Below are 18,876 nucleotides of genomic sequence, written 5' to 3' on the forward strand. Positions count from 1 at the left end.
TGCAAGTTTTATGTAAACTTCATGTACTTTTGTCAACTGTAAAGATTTGTCAGTGGGTTTTTGTGTGTGTTTGTTTGTTTCTTTCTTTCTTTTAAATAACATCTTTTGCCAGGTGTGACGATGAATGCCAAAGGGACACCAGGGCCCTGTTTTATGAAGAGTTAAAATTGATTATAAAGTTGATTTCTATCTTAAGTCTATGGCAGCCTGTGTGTTAAGGAAATTTAAAATCGATTATACATGTATCTTTTGATAAAACATGGCCCAGGGCCCTGTTTTCCTTAACACACAGGCTACCATACACTTATGATAGAAATCAACTTTATAATCAGTTTTAACTCTTCATAAAGCAGGGCCCAGGAATTAATTTGTGTGAATTTAAGAAGTTGTGATACGCTGGCCCAGTTTGCTAATATGTACTGCCATAGTTATTCCTTGTGACCTAGCATGAAAGTGAACATGTGGGACTGATTGAGGAACTGCTTTTGTTTATATTGCATGCAGGCTGAGAGTTCACATTTTTAAAACAATATGTATGTATTAAGTGATATTCTCACATATTGCTTATGAAACCTGGCTACTTTCAAATTACAATTTCTTGTGTAAGGCTTAATTTATTCATCACATTACATAGGTTATGAGAGCAGTACATTAATATATAAAAGGGCAGTTAATAATATTTAATACAACTCAGTGAAATTTTATTGTATTTTGACTTAGAGATGTAGAAAATATTTACTGCCCAGTTTGTCATTATGCATGTGTTTCCACTGGACGATGTGATTGGCATGGTGTGAATAACCTTGAGCTTTATTGCCACCAGACTCTGGAACTTACTTAAATCCGAATTCAATATTTTCCATTTTCTAAGATTCTAAGATTTGAGCTAAATAAAAATGAAATAATCAAATTTCATTGGATAAAAAGCCTATTTAATCAAAAGTGGGTACATTTATAAGCATTGTTCCAAATATTGGCTAAGATAGCACCCATGTGGTTTTGATTTTTAACATTTTATGTACATCCAAAATCTTGAATGAAAATGACGTAAAATTGACACCATGATGAAGAGATCAAGCTCTACAATGAAATACCAATAATGCAGTACCCCAAGAAACTGATAACGCCTTTCTGGTTCTCAGCTGATGATTTGTGGTTGATTAGCCTTCTTCCAAGGCCTCTATATTCATGTTATTAGTATTATGGTGATCATTAGCTGAAGCTGAATGCATATATTGGAGGGCATTTTGAAGATCTGCAAATGTGATACACTGTAGCATTATGAGCCAAGTGACATTTTAACCAGCGCACAACTCCTAAATGAATTTAGCGCTGAATTGTCCAGGTAGTCATTTTGACCAATGGAATTGCTCATTTCCCCACCAGTCCTGAGTGGTCTGTTTGACCTGTGTAATATCAATGTGCAAATGCACAGGTGTACATTCTGTGTGGAGGTGTAAAGGTGTGTATTGTTTGGATGTACAGGCATGCATCAAGCATTTCAATGTACAGATGTAATGTACCGGTTCAGTGTATGGATGTGCAGGTGTATATTCAGTTTATGAATGTCAAGGCATACATTCAGTGTATGACTGTTTGGGTGTATAGTCAATGACTTTCATATCTGTATTAACAAGTGCCGAAGTGTCTTTACAACTTGAGAGTGTAACAAAATGAGCGAGTGGAACGAACATAGCAGAATTGAACATTATGTGGGAAATGGCTTGTTGGAACTTTCCAGCTTGTCAACTCAAAAGATGCCACATTTCATCCCTCTATTCTTCTGTGAGATGTGTGTGAGATGTTCCTCGTTGGAATACAGAGTTAATCAAGTCTCATATCTTTTTTTAAGATGATTTTTACCTTTCATTTGCTTGTGTTTCATGTGATAGTAGAGTACTGATTATGTATGTTATTTTTTATTTGAACCATTTGGTGTTCATGAATAATTATTTGGTTTGTTGCAGAATTTTCAAATTCAAATCATCAAATTGGCAACACATTTTAGATTTAGGTTTTTGATCCTCTCTCAAATTGGCAATTTTTAAAACTGTCATGATAATTTCTGCAGCAAAATAATGTTCGACTTGATGGGCAAAGGGGGACTGTAAGGCTGAAGTTTTGCAGATTTTCAATTTGGGGTCTTCTACCTTGTACTGAATGGCGTACAAATCTATTATATTTATATTTTACAGAGCGAAAGCAAAAATAAACTATCTATGGACCAGAAACATGATCTTGATTCCTTGAATGATTTTTGTAACAGTGTTGTAATGAACTTCTGTAAGTGGCGTGTACTTTGTGTGGGTTTTATTTTCGTGAATTTGCTTGTCGGGTGTTATCCGTGAATGCAACAACACATGAAAATATTAATACTGACCCCGACATGAATGAAACATACAATGATTTCTATGTTTATTGCTGTACTGTACAATGGTAAATTTAACCACTCACCAAATTGTTGGGAAGTCGTGATTCACCAAAAATTAGACTCGCTAAATACAATGTATATGGCATGTACATTGTATGATGGATGTAGTCCTTGTGAGTACATATTATCATAAAACTGTAAGAGAAGTCTTTGGGTATGACAAGAATGCTGAGAGAGATCTAGAGATGCAGGCAAGTCCTGTTATAGCAAAGCCCTCAAGACCAGCAGTTTTCTTTTCTTACATTGAAAATTTGTTTTAGCTTATCAATGAAATAAAGATGCAGTGTTTAAGATGGTAAATGAAACGAAATTTTTACTCTATAGTAACGAAATTTTTGTTACATCAGTGTACACATTGTATATTGTAATGGAAGTGCACTGTAATGTTTCATGAAGTTTTGGCTCATTGGTGTGAGAAGAAAGCACATCAAAGTGCTGAAAAAAATAAGAGAGTTTGTTCAACTGTACAAGCTGTTAATTTTTGCAAGGATTTAATTTTCACGAATTTTGCAAATCACCATTGGACCGTGAATTTCACAACAAGCAAAAATGTCACCATGCGCTAGAGCAATAGTGCACTTATGACAGCCTCAGTGTCAATTTGTGAAAACAACATCTCAGCAAATTGTCTGTGACATCATTTGCGAAAATATATATAATATACGCAAAATATAACAGCTTATACATTGTACAGTATTATAGTTAAAAGGGATGGGAAAGTTTTGGTTTAGGTGGGGCTGCAGGTTTCTTCTTCTTTTTTTTTTTGCATGTGTTTGTGAGATAATGAGAAACCTCTTTTCATATGAAATATGAAAGAACATGTAAATGTAATTTTTAGAGGAATTCACAGTTTATTTGATGAAACTTGGTCTTGAAATGGCTGAGATATCCAAAAAGCGATCCTACCAAAATGTGACAGGCCACAACTTTTATTAGGATCTCTTTGTTTCACCTTGTTTTTGGATATCTCGGTCATTTCGAAACTGATTTTCATCAAATAAACTTTCAATTTCCCATAGAATTGTATGCTCTTTAAAATTTCGTAGAGTGGTTTCTAAATATCTCTCAAAACATTACAAGCAGAATCCTCACCTCAACCAATATTCTACCTTTTAAGTGACAAGACTAAATATATAAGTGACAAATCAGACAACATCTCCCATTTTGACACCATTTATTTCAAAGTGTTTTTTTTTTCATATATTACATTATTATCTAGTAACCAGAATATATATACACAACTGCATTATATATCTTTTTTTAATCTCCATTGTTACACAAGGTGTTACTCATTGATAACACCAATCCATATCTACAATTAAACAAATGAAAAAAAAAGAAAAAAAAAAGATTACACAGAATTACTCGAGCAGATAGCAGATATAGGCCCTTTTTCTTTCTTGCCCTATGCAGCAAATTTACACACAAAAAATACACCAAATTAATACATAGATCAAAGATTACAATATGAGCTTAGCATACATATAAAAATGAACACATATATATATTCATTTAACAAATAAAGAAAACTTCTGTGTCATAAAAACAGTGCAAAGCAATCAAGAAATCACACCGAGATTCTTCAATTGGAACTCAACACGTCATGTAAACACAGCTTGGCATACACAAATTTGCATGATAGAGATTCCTTCACTCCAGATCTGTGAAATAAGTGGTGGACAAATTGACCAGGAGTCGCAAGGAATAACACAGTCATGGAAAAAACAAGACAAAACAAAACAGAAGAGATAATTCATTGTCTCTGAGAATCAAACCACTGACAAATGTTGTATTTTGTATGGAACAGTTGAAAGAAATTATGATATCAAGTAGATTTCACTAAGATTCTGTGTCTGTTTTATAAGCAACTTGAAGGGAAATACAAAAGTAGACCAAGATTGATGACAAAAGCCACTTAAAGAAAAAAAGAAAAAAACATGGTTCTGATTCCTCCTTCTTCTTGGTGCGATTTTACCAATAACTCGACACAAGATACGGAAGTCTGAAGTCTTTGGTGACAAGTAAGAATCGTGAGTGGACACGGCGCACTGCGCTAGTCTTAGAACACAGACACAGTTTAGATTTGGGGCCCTGCTGAATACATTAATTTCCATTGACTGCAAGCCACACATATCAACTTCCAGCTTTGACTATCCACTAATAAGAACTACATGGATTCAGGACTACTGCATACACTGTACCTGATGTTTCAATTACGATAAAAATGTTCTTTAGACTAACACAGCATGACATGCACTGGCTACGCAAATAAAGATGAGAAAAACTCTGACTGCATTTGCTTTTTATTCTTATTTTTCTTTTTGACAAGCTATTGCAACTGAAAACATTTGGGCTAAACTGGATAAATGTCTGACAAAGGAAAAAGTCAAGCCTGACGGACAATTCACACCCGAAGCCACAGTAAGCTTGGCCAAGATATTCTGAACTAAAGGTTGCAACTTGCAATAAGGCATGGTATTGAAGTAAAAAGTCGCTCAAGATTTACAGAGTGCAGTTTGACAGTCTAGAAAGGCCACATGTTGTGTTTTCTTGTTTATGCACACATCACACTTCCCTCAGAGTAAACTGAGTAAGTATGTATCTTCGAACATTTTTTTTTCACACAACCCTGCTTTGTGATAAGGAGATGGAACATAATCCATCATTCTTGTTATCTCTGAACAACTCTCATAACAGAGATGTTTGTGGGAGCCATCTTGAATGAGGAGTTCATACACAAATGAAGTGAAGTCACTGCTAAAGAATTTTGAAGCTGGTTTGGAGACTCCACACCCACTCCAGTATGACCATAATTATTCCAGTCAGACAACTTTCAGAGTTTGTGTGAAATTATTGTCCAAGCATTTAGATGAGTAATCACTCTGCATAGAGAAACTTGATAGGTGCAACCTAGATATCTTCTTCAACTGCATACATACAATTAAGACAGCTGAATTTCATCAACTTGTGTTCTAAACAAAAAAGTTATTTTTTTTTTCTTTCCAAAATGCAGTGATCCATACCCTACTTGAGTTAACTTGCATTACACAATTCTTGTTGTGCATGGATCTTGCATATTGTACACTCTGACATGTACATGTACATGTAAATGGAATACAGCATTCAAGGTAGAGATACTTGTGTTCGACATGACTACTTAACAGAGACTGTCAAAACTGCTTCAAACTGATTACACATGTACTTCAGGCTGCTCAGCTTTTGTTCACTGCTTTTAAAATAAACAGTCAACTCTGCACAGGTTGAAGTCAGTTGAGTCAATGTTCACCTAATATCCAATGATTCCCTTGATTTCAATGCTAATTCTCCTGCCCCATGACTCAGTTAATCCAGGGCTGACTGGATGTTCCACTTCCTAGGATTATACAGCAAGAAAACAAGATATCAAACTTGCTTTTGTTCACCTTACAGTGAGACCTGAATCAGCAAACTTTAAATCCAGAAGGAAGTCTTGCAGACCAGCTCAAGATCTTCAGTTTAATTCCTCACTTATTTCCAAACAAAACTTTTGCTTCAGTCTGACAAGTGGCATGTAGTTCAATTCAGCTCTTGAGCTCCACCACAGTATTGCAAAAAGGTCACTGTGTCAAGGGTCAGAGCTGCCATCTAGCACTAGAATCAGAACTACACTTCCATGCATTGAAAGGTCCCCTTCTTGTCCTGTTTTGTCCCACAAATTGATTGAAACACATTTGAAAGATGGTGTCTTTCTAATCATGCATGATCGCCATGGCAACACAGAACTGCTCTCAGACAACATTCGACTCCCTGATGTGACGGCAGGTTTGTACGAGGCCAGCACCTCGTCCAACATCCAAACATCATATTCTCAGCTCTTTCCAAGCAATCAAGGTACACATGCTTTCTAAGGATATACATAGACACTTTTGTGTTTGTTCTTGTTTTCTAAAATCAGAAAACAAATATGGGACACTTTACAAAGTGAAAGACAAACTGAGGTGTAAAGATTGTAAGCCACACACAACAAACAGCTACTTACATGTAGAAGTAGAGGATGGACAGAAATATGACCCTTTGAGAAACAGTGAAAATGACGATATATGGTTGTGGCTCTAGTCAACACAGTCTGTTGGTTTCTGTTATATGAACGCCCGATCATTGATTAGGAATTTATACTAATATATCTCTGTGTCATTTCATGCCTAAATATATAAAATTCATATCAAGTACATATATCAGGTTTTTCTGAGTGATCTAATACAACTTTATAATTGGAAAATGAATAACAGCTACATGGGAATGTATACATATATTACTCTTATCAGTCTTGAAACACATCCTTTAATCATTAAGTCTCTAAGTGCAATCTAATAAAATACCTACCTGACATCAACATAAATACATATATGTGAATATTATCTGCGCTTTGCTCATGACGTACAAAAATGAATGAACAAATATTACTCAAAGTAAAAAATACCAATTACACGATATGAACAATTTTAAAAATTCATCTAAAACAAAAACTAAGGGTTTGCAACATCATAATCTAGCAATGACATGATTTACCTTCAGGGAATAGAAAGTAAACATGGAAACACTCCAGTGGTACACATGATCTTTTATTATGACAGTCCTCCATTTACTGTCACAGATTAATGTTTGATATGCATTGCCTTCATTTATGGAATAAAAAAGTAGTCTTTTTACAACACTGACTGAAGAATATTTTCTTCATCCTGTAAAAAATATACCATCTTAAGTACTGGATTCATCTACACTTTGTTGGCACTGTAAAGTTTAAAAACTTTTGCTGACATGATGTATGACAAAGTGCATAAAAAGTCCTCTCACACAAGCTTGTCTCTTATCGTTACTGAGCAAGATTTGTTCTCATTCGTTCAGATCAACATTCTCCTCTCCTCCAAAGCTGAGTAAAAGCATCTCTCGATACACCAAAGATCTGAGTGTAAAATAATAAAGCCCCAACATCACCGCAAAGTTTCCCTTACTACTTGCCATTCTCCATGACACAGCTTTCTAAACAGCGCAACCATAAGTGTTCATGTGAAGGTATCTTTTGACAGATTTCTTTTTCAGCAGCTTATTGCATCACTACAAGCATTAGGGTGCCTAATCCGCCTAAGGGGAAAATCAAATAAGGAATAGCAGAGAGTGATGAGTTAGCTGGTGTGCCTTTCGACACTCACCCACCCCTAAGGAGGTACTTTGTAGTGATCAGTTTTCTTTTCTGAACCATTACAGCCTGACATGTACAGAGGGAACACTTTAAATTGAAATACAAAATATACATTTAATCGTCTCATATCTTTATGTTCCCTCCGCGAATACATTATCAGATTCGTTGCTTCATTATTTGTACAAGCTTTGATCGAGGTATCACCATTTTCTTTTTTTAATAACGACTGCTATCATTGATACATGCGTGTTGCTTTAGCAACACCATCAAATATATAGTATATATAAAAACTGGACTACACGGTTGGGTGATTCTCACCCCAATCTGGTATAATAAAGGCTATACACATTTAATGCTGGTGTTATACAAAAGTGGAAGAATAGATTATATTTCTTCTCTCTTTCTCTTTCTCTCTCTCTCTATCTCTCTCTGTCTGTCTCCCTTTCTCTCCTTTGTTTCTATCTTGTATGTCTCCTTCCGATTATTTCCCATAATCCATCTAAAGATCCTTCAGTCCATATCCTCATCAACCGCCAAGAAATTTTCTGAGCAAATGGGACTTCCATGTTTCACGTCATAGCGCAGAACATACGAGGACAATTCACAAAGACCAATATTGGTGAGGTTTAAACACTAGGAGATAGAATTCGCTTGGACAAACACACAGGTGGTACTCACCTCTTAACAGAAACAGGTCTTGAAACTCTTATTCTATCCTTCTCTCATTCTCCAACAACATATGAAGAGTTTTATCGCAAAAAGGAGCCAACTCCATTCTGGCTAAGTTGAGATATTTGCAATTAAAGCTACTAAAAACACAGAAAATAATTGAAAATAGAGGATGCTTTTTATAATACTTGTAACTTCCAGAACATTCCTTGCATTGTTTACAGATGAGTATCACTTCAAAGGTTTTATTTCGCTGTATATGATGATGGATTTGATTTAAAATGTTTAAAAATGGCGATAAGTCCACTTTGCGATGAAACTCTTCATATTTTTGCCACTTCCTGTCATTCTGTTTTTTCTTCAATATTTTTCTCACTGAGTCTCTCACCATGGTTTCCTTTTAGCCTTCAAATGTGTTTTGCCGCTGACGCTGTGACATGTGAAGCAGATTAATTCCTTTTAGCCCACACCTCTTGGGTCTCTGGAAGGATATCATAAGATCTTTTCATTCAAAGCTCCTCTTATCAACTTACTTTCACTTCTAGCTGCTGGGACTACATCTCTAGATTCCTCCCCAGTTAGACGAGGAATGAACGAAATCAGCAACGGGAGACACCACATTTACATCAAAGACTCCATGACAGTACAAAAGAGCGTAACTGTAAGATACTGTTTTATGATCCTACAGGTGCACTTTCCAAAAAGGAAAGGTACAGTAGTACCTGATTTGGTATTCATCCATGCAGACCGCTGATCTCTACAGAAGTATCTAGATATGTCATTGGACCATTCATGCTATACAAACAATAAAAGCCGCTGTGCCACCATGTTACCAGGCACACTCTATTGGGACAGGCACGCATTTTCCAGCAGATACTGTCGCCAAGATCATGTGATGTCATGAGCTCCATACACAAGTGTATAAGTGATGTGCATGGTAAGATGGCCGTGCGGTGGCTTCAAAGTCATCGGGCAATGAGATATGCAGTTACAATGTACTTCCCGCAGAGATCAGTGGTGCAGACAGGACGCATATCGGTAAGCAACAAACACTGCAACAGAGAGAGAGAGAGAGAGCGACAGAGGTGCGGAGAGTAGTATGGTGGTGGCAAAGAGAAAATCTCCATTCTTCTCTCCCTTCACCATCTTTGGCTTTGTGTGTGTCTTTGTGCATCAGTAGGTCAAAGGTTCATCTCACATAACACAGAGCTAGAAGCATCATCACACCGAGTACAGTTTTGGTCTATGCTATATTAAGACTTGAGCAATCTATCTATTTCTCAGACTTTGATCCTAAAATCCTTACACACACATAATAACTTTTCTTGTTTGGCAAGGAACAATATACTGCATAACTTCCTGCTTACAAAAGGATCCTGGTCTACTAAACATTGGCCCTCTGATGACATTGGTCCTGCAATGTAGGCCCGGTCCAAGTTACTTAGGTCTAACTGTAAGGTACAGAAGCCATAATACTTTAGATATACATTTCAGCTCTGAGAGATAAATACTCATTAGTTTCACTATTTGGCATGCTTACAAGAACAAATGCAACAAGTGCGTAATTTGATGTGACTTCCCATATCTGAAACACTCAAGTCCACAAACTCATATTACCAACACTAGTAGCTGCTCTGCTGAGTTGATACAAATGATGTTCTTAAAGACAGAATGAGTACACGTTGGCACACTCTTGAGTTTCACTCCCTGCAACTCTTCCTTGGCCTATCTGTCTAATTTGTGAATCATTAACTCCATGAAATGTTGTTAGCCACGAGCTTCGAGATGCTATTATCACTCTTAAATAAGGTTTTTGGTCTGATTTGATGCTACTGCACTGCAATAATATGATTTGTTGCTAAAAGCAATCTGTGCATACTCCTTAATATCTTCTGATTTATCTCTCATTCTTTGTCTCTGTTGCTCCTTATCTCTCTCTCTCTCTCTCTCTCTCTCTCTCTTCATCTATCTGGTAGTTGGTAATACTCTCTACATAGAGTTCATGATCCTTTAAGTAGTACAATAGGATGATGGGTACGATTGTGCTGTTCTCATCATGCAAAGTTGGTTAACTTTCATCTTTGCATCCTCCTGCGTAATACGTGGTGATGAGAATGATTGAGGGTTTAGATTACTGTTGCTAGAATATGTGGATGACTCTCTCTCTCTCAGGGTGGGGATCATGAACATCTTCTTTGCTGCTTCTTTAGCTGTGTAACGTTCATTCTGCATCCTCCTGCGTAATATGTGTGATGAGAATGATAACGCGTTTAAATCACTGTTGCTAGGATACATGGATAACTCTCTCTCAGGGTGGGGATCACGGGCTGTTCGTGAACATCTTCTTTGCTGCTTTTTTCTGCTGCTTTTCGCGAGCCTTTTGCTCCTTCTGCGCTGCTTTCTTCTCTTTCTCCACGATAGCCTTAAGCTCTTTGACCTTCTTCTTGAATGTGTTCTTGTCATTGGAGTTGGTCACACCGAGTGTCTGTTGGGCAGAAAGTATCAAGAATCAGTAAGTAATTTGATTCAGGCATTCTCACCATCTTTATCAAAAATCTCATGTATGCATCATCTTGTATCATTTTCATCATCACTACAGCCACCACCAATCACCATCCGCTACAACAATCATCATCATCATCATCATCATCATCATCATCATCATCATCATCATATCATCACAAAATATTCCTTCAGAAAGACTGTATGCTATCATCTACTAGTGCGCTCAATTACATGACCTTTGACACCGACCTTTAACCTCGTTCCGTCCAGTTGGAGGAGGGCCTGCCCGTTGACCGAGTTTGCCGAGAAGTCGTTGATGTACTGAGCGAGGTTGTTGGCCATCAGCCACTGAGAGACGTGGGTGGTGTTCCAGTCCCACACCGGCCTGTCGTCAATGTGGTGCGGCTTCTGCACTTGCTCATCCTGTGGCATTGTGGGATAGCATACAGTGCATGAGGAAAATATACAACCAATGGCACAAGGAGAATTATGGGGGACAAAATGTGTCATATGTCACAGTGGAGTACATGTACGTGCGCACAAATGTAGACTTAGTTTTGCATGAATTTTTGAAGAAGTTACTTCCGCCACTGCCCTTTGACACTATGAAGGTGATTTTGAGTACTGGTATGTGGTATTAAAAGAAGAACAGTGTATGGATGGATGGACAACCAACCTGAAAACATGATGCCTCAAGTGGTATGGAAATAATAATAAAGAAAAAAGAAAACATAGCAAACATTACTATGCTGCGTGTGGTGTTGGGTCAAACAATGCTAAGCCTAATTCCACCATTACTTCTTCTCATAGCACTAGGGACATTAAAGTATCATAATATATTATCATCTATATAGGACGTTTTAGCGGCGCATTAAAAACGTGTATTGTAGTCCGCTCAATTTTTACCGTTCAATATCAGAGCATATTGAACGAAACGCATAGGCCAACGTATTAATTCCCCATAGGCTACCGTTGTTACTTGCCGTTCAAGATCATACCATATTCAATTCTGTCTCGTCTATTGCGCGAGCGCTTGCTACTAGTGCGCGTGGTTTTTGTTACAATTCACAAGCGCGCAAGCATCTTGCTAGTTGTTTGTTTCATGTATGCAGTTTTAGGGGCTTCCCCTTTTCAGCGCTGGGATGTGACTGCCGAGTCAACTTCAAAGACGAGTAGAAGGGCCAATATTGCCAATATTGCACTCATCTTCGATTCGTGCAATATTGGCCCTAACTCGTGCAATATTCCCTGGTATCCCATTCATAGCCATCCAATATAATATAATTACTAATGGCTTCAAACAATACAGGCATCCTACTGATTCATCATCAATGCCCCCCCACCCCCCCAAAAAAAAGAAGAAAATATATATCATAAGGTAAACTTGGTGTCTGTGTGTATGTGGCACATTACTAGGCATACCAGCATTGACACTTTAATGCCAGGGTTGTACTATTGCAGTGCACACCAACAGCAGTGCTTAAGAATGTATGCAGTGACAAACTAGATGTGCTAAAACAAGAGATGGATATCAAAGTACAATGTACAATGTAGTTAGCCCCAATGCACATTTTGTAGTGATCATTTGAGAGTGCTAAAACTTAGGAGTGCTATTAGAATAACATGCTTTCCCCCTGCAACATCATGCCACTATGAAAACTTGAGTTATGTTTGCATTATTTTGTTTTTTATAACAGAGTCCATCCAAACATGGAGAAGATTTTTCTCTTTAACATTACGATTGCACAATGTAGAGCACAAAATTAACAACCGACCCCCCGCAGACATGGCAGCTCAGATAACATACCAGGGAGTTGGAACCCTCAGTGGCCAGCTAATCCAGCCACGCCAACAATGGACTTAGAGAGAAAACAGATGATAAAAAAGACCTCTCACCTGAGGGGGACCTGAGATGTTATATTTGCCCTTCTTCTTCTTCTTGCCTCCTCCGTACTCGCTGGAGGGCATGGCACCGAGGTAATCCGTGGACGATGCTGCAAACTGGTGCCTAATGTCACCTGAGCAGGAGAGAAAGGAGAGGAGAGACATGAACCAGCCGGAACGAAAGATTAGCTCCATCCTCTGCAGGGGCCTGTGAACCCAACATAATTCTAGCACCACTACCGATGCCAACATCCACCCTGTGATCTCAGCATGAACTGTCACAGAAAGCTACATCATTGTCAGACGGCCCGAGTTAGTTCAGAATCAGCTACAGATTCGACAACAAAATCACAAGGTTTCCTCTGAACAGACACAGAGATTGTTAGAGTACAAGGCAGCAAAACATCAAGCTTGTTTCAAATCTTCCAGTTAATTTTCCATTTCATGCTTGCAGGAAAAGGAAAGCAAATACTGCATACATGTATATTAGATGTGTACATACAGATAGAAATCGAGCAGTGTGAAATTAAAACAAGAAGAATAAGTGATTCACTCCATAAACAGTAAAATAAAATCTACCACTAAACTTAAGTTGGGCTATCAAAAAGAAAAGACGAATCAAAACAACAACAAACAGAGATATGTTAAAAACAGCTCAGTTCATTCCTGGGCACTGGGGCTAAAGTGAGAATGTTTCTACAATCTTTTCTATCCCTTAAAAATGGGGAACGGCTATTCATGTTTTTCTCAAACTACGATACATGGCAGCGGATTCCTGGTGAGTATGGACCTTTTTTTGTAAGTTCATTCATCACGAGTGTGCCGGTATGCTTAAAATACCCTTCCTTTTGCATCATAAATATTTCCATGGTTTCAAAGGGCCAAGGTCCTCATTTTTAATGAAATTATAATCATGACTCATAATGGTCCAATTCACTACAGCATGTTCACCATAATGGACTCTACCTCTATACTCCTGAACAAAATTTTCTGTCAACAAGAAGGTATGGGGGGGGGGGGGGGGCATGACACCTGTTGGGGTGAGAGAGGGGAGGGGAGGGTGGCATCTACCAAGACGTGTCCCTGCATACCTTTTTGCCCCTCATCATCGGACAAATATGATGAGGAAGACGAGGAGGAGGACGATGACCACGATGATGAGAGTGATGACGAGGAAAGTTTAGGAGTGTGCGAGACAGAAGCACTAGACGCAACAGCACCATCTACGCCTTCTTTTTTTTTTTGGTGTGTGTGTGTTTTGACAGAGGAAAGAAACATAAACACTAACAGACAGACAGAGACAAACAGACAGACATGAAAGCGCAATACATAATTAAAGGTAAGCAGCCCTCCACTGCAAAGCAGTTAAATTCCAAAGTTAATCTGCATTCATAAATTTAAAACATGTCAGGAAAAGTGTGTCAAACATTCAAAGCTCCTTGATAATTAGGTCAGAAGAAATGAAGAGTGTTGAATTTCAACTGTATTTGATATCAAAGTTTTCATGATATTTACATCAGTCTATTTTGTGGTAAAAATGAACCAATTACATTGCAAGCACCAAACTGTCACCATAATAAGGAACAAGTTTATACTCTTTTGATTGATGAGCATTCACTTAAAATTTTCATGAGTGCAATTGTTTTGTTTTGTTTTTCAATCCCATGATGCAATGCAAGGGAGGGTCTACTACCTCTAAAACAGGACAATGGGCAAAGCTAGAGAGACTTCACAAAAACTCACGCAAGATGATAAGAAACATAGCAACAAGCACATTCAAAGCTGCCTAGCTTTTAGATCAGTTTGTGAGTGTAAGAAGCACGGCACACAGCTACACTGAGGTATAAGACTCACATGTGGCAAAAGTGATGCAAAGTATGTTAAACACAATGAATGCATTAAAGGCCAGCACTGTTTTTCTTTTTCCACACATTGTTAGGGAACGGACAGAGTGAGGCTTGCAGCCAGAAAATGAAGAATGGCTTTGCATTGATGACTATATCTATCTCTAAACAATAGTTGAATGATAATCATATAATATGCCAGCTATTAAAAGAGATAAGATACCAAGAACTGATAACAGGAAAAAAAAAGTTAACGATAAATCTTTTTGTGTTATCACAGCTTTGTGCTTTTAAAATTACTACTGCAAAAAAAAAAAAGGCAAAAAAAAATTTGAGAAGATTGCACAACATTTCTCATAATTTCTGACAAGAAAATACAAAACTGGCAGCAGAATACATTTGCTTTGTTGTGGATTGTTTGTTTGTTTTTCTGGTGCCTGCTGCTGCTCATTAATTCTCAAACAAATCAGAATCATTTTGCCAGATGATACAATATCATATTCATTGCAGTATGAATCATTTTTAATGCATCATTCATTACGATACATAAAGCACGGTTGGCGTTTATTACCCACCACCCTGGGGTAAAACATATCATCCCAGATTAACAGAAATGCAGATGCGGCAAAGACGCTGCAGGCATTATAATCCGTTTGGCACCATTGATGGCAGAGAGAAAAAAATCAAAGAAATGTTAAGAGGAGATCAACGAAGCAAAGAAGCGCCTCAAGAATAATGGTGTTATTGATTCTTGAAGTCACAGCAAATACGAGTGACACACTTTGTGTTAAGAAAGCTCCTTGGGAACAAGACGAGCAGCAAAGGGGGCACGTGATAAAAGTTCAGAAAATAAGCAATCCAAACTTTATGAGACAGACGGCATTGCAGACAGAAGAAGAATCTTTTTGAAAGTATGGAGCTTTTTATGTCAAAATATTTTTCAAGAATGTTTAAACTTTGAGACAGAGAGCATTTCAGACAAAAAAAAAAAAAATCATCTTTTGGAGAGTATGGAGCTCTGATATCTGAATGTTTTCAAGGAATGTATAGTTGATCAGGACCGAACTGATGCTGACATTTCAAACAAGCAAAGCAAACATTCAGACATCCATAAGACCTCTGTCACATCCCAAGAGCCTACCTGAGGCGGGGGTCTTAGCACCGCACCAAGCCCCCTTCGAGAATGGCTCAAAAACCACTTACACCTACGCCTTACATATATGCATCTGGGTATTTCTTCTTTTCTTTCCTTCTATTTTTGCTTGTTTTTCTATGTCATGTTGTAGTCATTACATGCACAACACAAATCACCCATTTGCAAGCTTTTCTTTTTTTCTCTCTTTTCTATCTTTCTTTAAAAAAGCAAAATGGATTCCAACAGTGAGCAAGGCAATGCTTTTTAACATAAGATGAAATTCATATGAAGATGGAAAACATGAACGCACACACAGAAATGGACGGCAAATAGACAAAAAAATAAACATAAGACAGGCATACACACACGAAGCTGAGCTAAGACAGAGGCACAGTCTCTCCTTGTACAGAAGTTACACACTTAATGAACCATGATGACACCACCATGAAGAAATATGCAGGTGTTTAGAGCTAGTCACGAGCACTTGGACAGAAATTCAGACAAGGAGACAGAATGTTAAAGGCATTGACACCAAGATTTACATAGAAGGGGTATAGATGACACCCGGAGTGATAAATCAATCAATTAATTGAAGAGGCCACATTCTGACCAGTACCTGAATGCGAGAGAAGGATCGGTTCATCGTTTGAACTAATATTGCTCCCCTGGCTGGACAGCTCCGGACTCAGCTGGTGCTCGGGGGGTACGTCCACCGCCCTCTCCTCGTGCTGGTGCCTGCCGTGGAGGGGGCGGGCGGAGACCAGACTCACCCCGACGCCTTCCGGTGAGGAGGAGGAGGAGGACTCAACCTGGGCACTTGTGTTGGGTTGTAACCTGGTAGAGGGATGGGTGTGGCACACAGTGGGGGGGGGGGGGGAGGGTATGGCCATCAGAAAAAATAGAATTTGGAATACAGAGTTCAGTAATATTGCATATCACAATGAAAAGTAGGAGTAATACAAAATTAGGTAATGCAGTGAAACAGTTATAGTCAACTAGATTCAGCTGTTTGCAAAGAATACAATTACTACAATTCAGACAATTCTGATTTTATTTCACAAGTCAGACTTCCTTTCAGTGATATATATTGTTCATGTGTATGATAGATCAAATTGCGGAATAAATAATAACAATGATATTAACATACACAATCATCCTAGTTTAGCTCATTACACATGCTGCCTTATTATCTCTCCAAGGTTCAAGGGCTGACCAACAAAACAATAAAATATATTTTGTGAAATGATGAATTACCAGAACATCTACATGTACATAGAAATAAAAAGAAAGCAAAGTGATTTTAACCAAGACAGTCAATGACAATCAAAACATTTTTTATCAGTACCTGCCATTTCTGTTTATGCAAATCAAATCAAAATTAGTGTTTAATCCATCATACTGGCTGTAATGGGTAATCCTGCATATTATAAGACTGATAGGTCTGATCAAACAGTGTCTTAATCTATGTCCATGGTTCTCATTATTATGTGATGTTAAAAGCATAGTATAGTATTGGTGGAGATGAGGATTGGGCTTTTAACTTTTTTGCGAGATGCCAAGAAACCACTTATGAAATAGTATAGAGCATGCCATCCTAAGAGGAACTCAAAGTTTATTTGATAAAAATCGGTTTTGGAATGGCTGAGACAGCCAAAAATAAAGTAAACAAAGTGATTATAATAAAATGTGGGTCCCAACTTTTATTAGGATCGCTCTGTTTTGGATATTTCAGTCATTTCAAAACCAACTTTCATCAAATAAACGTTGAATTCTTTTTGGAATCACATGCTCTTTCATACATCATAAGAGCTTTCTGATAATCTCACGCAAAAAATTTTAGAAACCTTAAGTTAGGTCTCAACCAACACTACCGGGTATACGATCCCTTTAATGGGACTGAGGTTAACCTGTTCACTCAAAGATTCTGAAACCTCAATAGGTTTTTGCACAGGACCAATCAGGCTCCTGAGCACCAAGGGCTAAATCTGGCTAGAACCCACTCAACTCACCTTAGGATAGGCATCGCTGGTGGTAGGCCTGAGGAAGATGTTGGGGCGGGGACGGGAGATGGAGGAGTCTGGTATCCAGACGCCGCGGAGGAGGAGGAGAGTTGTTGGTCACTGCTTCCCTCTGGTTCCCTAGAGAGAGGGATTATTCAAAGAAAACAAATCGCCCAAACAACATTAGTTAAACACTGATCCGGACTACAGTGGCAGATGACCACATTCAAAACTGACTTAAACTACCAAGTATACCATCCTGGTGATGTCTGTGGCTACAACACATGGTGGGTGCTGCTTACTGCTTGTCAACTAACAACAGCATGAAGCAATTAACACAGAGTGATAATCCATAAAAATATATAACAGTGATGGTAATACTGACTATAGTGATACTAGTAAGAGAAAAGAGAGAGGGTTACAAGGGAAGTATGAAGCAATGTGGATATAGCCATGACAACACAAAGAAGAAAAGATCAAAACAAGATCAAAACCACGCAAAAATCCCCACACCCCAGAGATGCCACACTGGAATGACATTTCTTTTTTCAGAAAAAAAAACCACCCTGACAGGTATTGTGAATAATTACATTGAACAACTATGAAAGTCGGTGATGTTAACATAATTTAGCAAAAACCTGAGGTTAATAGCAAAATAAAAGAATTAAACACATTTGACAGGAGTGGGTTAAACACTGGATAAAAAATAACAGATATAAAAAAAAAAGCGTGAAAAACTTTGTAAAAATAAAACAGCATAACATGAAGCAATGTGGATACATTATGCAAGAAAATGTAGAGAATAGAGGTATGGGAGACGGACAGATTGAAGGATTAACAGTTGAGAAAGAAGAGGAGTAAAAGAAAACAGGAATGATAGAATGTGTGTGAATTTCAACATCAGTTCAGAGACATGAAATAGAGTGGGGGAAACAATGTAAAATTGTAAGGGAAATATACTAAACTTTTAAAAGGAACTCTAGTACAGCATGTACATTGTACATGTACCTGGTATGTAAATGGTAAGCTGTTAACTTGCAAGGTGCTACGCTAGACCCAATATTCCAAAATGGTTGTTACTTGTCCATTAAGAGGGGGGAAAATGATCTGTGATTTTTGGAACCTAGCAAACATAGATATATGATCATACATGTACCATCACACATCTATGATCATTAATTGAAATCTAGTCTGTAACTACAGTAGCCAACACTTCTGACTTCCTACGG

At 37.9% G+C, this 18,876-nt stretch overlaps 1 protein-coding gene across 1 annotated transcript in view; it reads right to left on the reverse strand.

Annotated features, from left to right (window-relative positions):
• Positions 1 to 10,314: 10,314 nt before the first annotated feature.
• The window catches only part of LOC140245447 (uncharacterized), a 302,226-nt gene continuing 293,664 nt past the window's right edge, over positions 10,315 to 18,876 (reverse strand). The window contains exons 16-20 of the mRNA XM_072325026.1: positions 17,657 to 17,785; positions 16,264 to 16,481; positions 12,681 to 12,802; positions 11,034 to 11,207; positions 10,315 to 10,764 (exon numbers count right to left, since the gene is read on the reverse strand). Of these exons, the coding sequence (XP_072181127.1) occupies positions 10,600 to 10,764; positions 11,034 to 11,207; positions 12,681 to 12,802; positions 16,264 to 16,481; positions 17,657 to 17,785 (808 nt within the window). The 3' untranslated portion in view covers positions 10,315 to 10,599. The remainder of the gene's footprint in view (positions 10,765 to 11,033; positions 11,208 to 12,680; positions 12,803 to 16,263; positions 16,482 to 17,656; positions 17,786 to 18,876) is intronic.

The sequence above is a fragment of the Diadema setosum genome, chromosome 22 (genome assembly GCF_964275005.1).
Source record: "Diadema setosum chromosome 22, eeDiaSeto1, whole genome shotgun sequence".
In the NCBI taxonomy this organism is placed as follows: domain Eukaryota; kingdom Metazoa; phylum Echinodermata; class Echinoidea; order Diadematoida; family Diadematidae; genus Diadema; species Diadema setosum.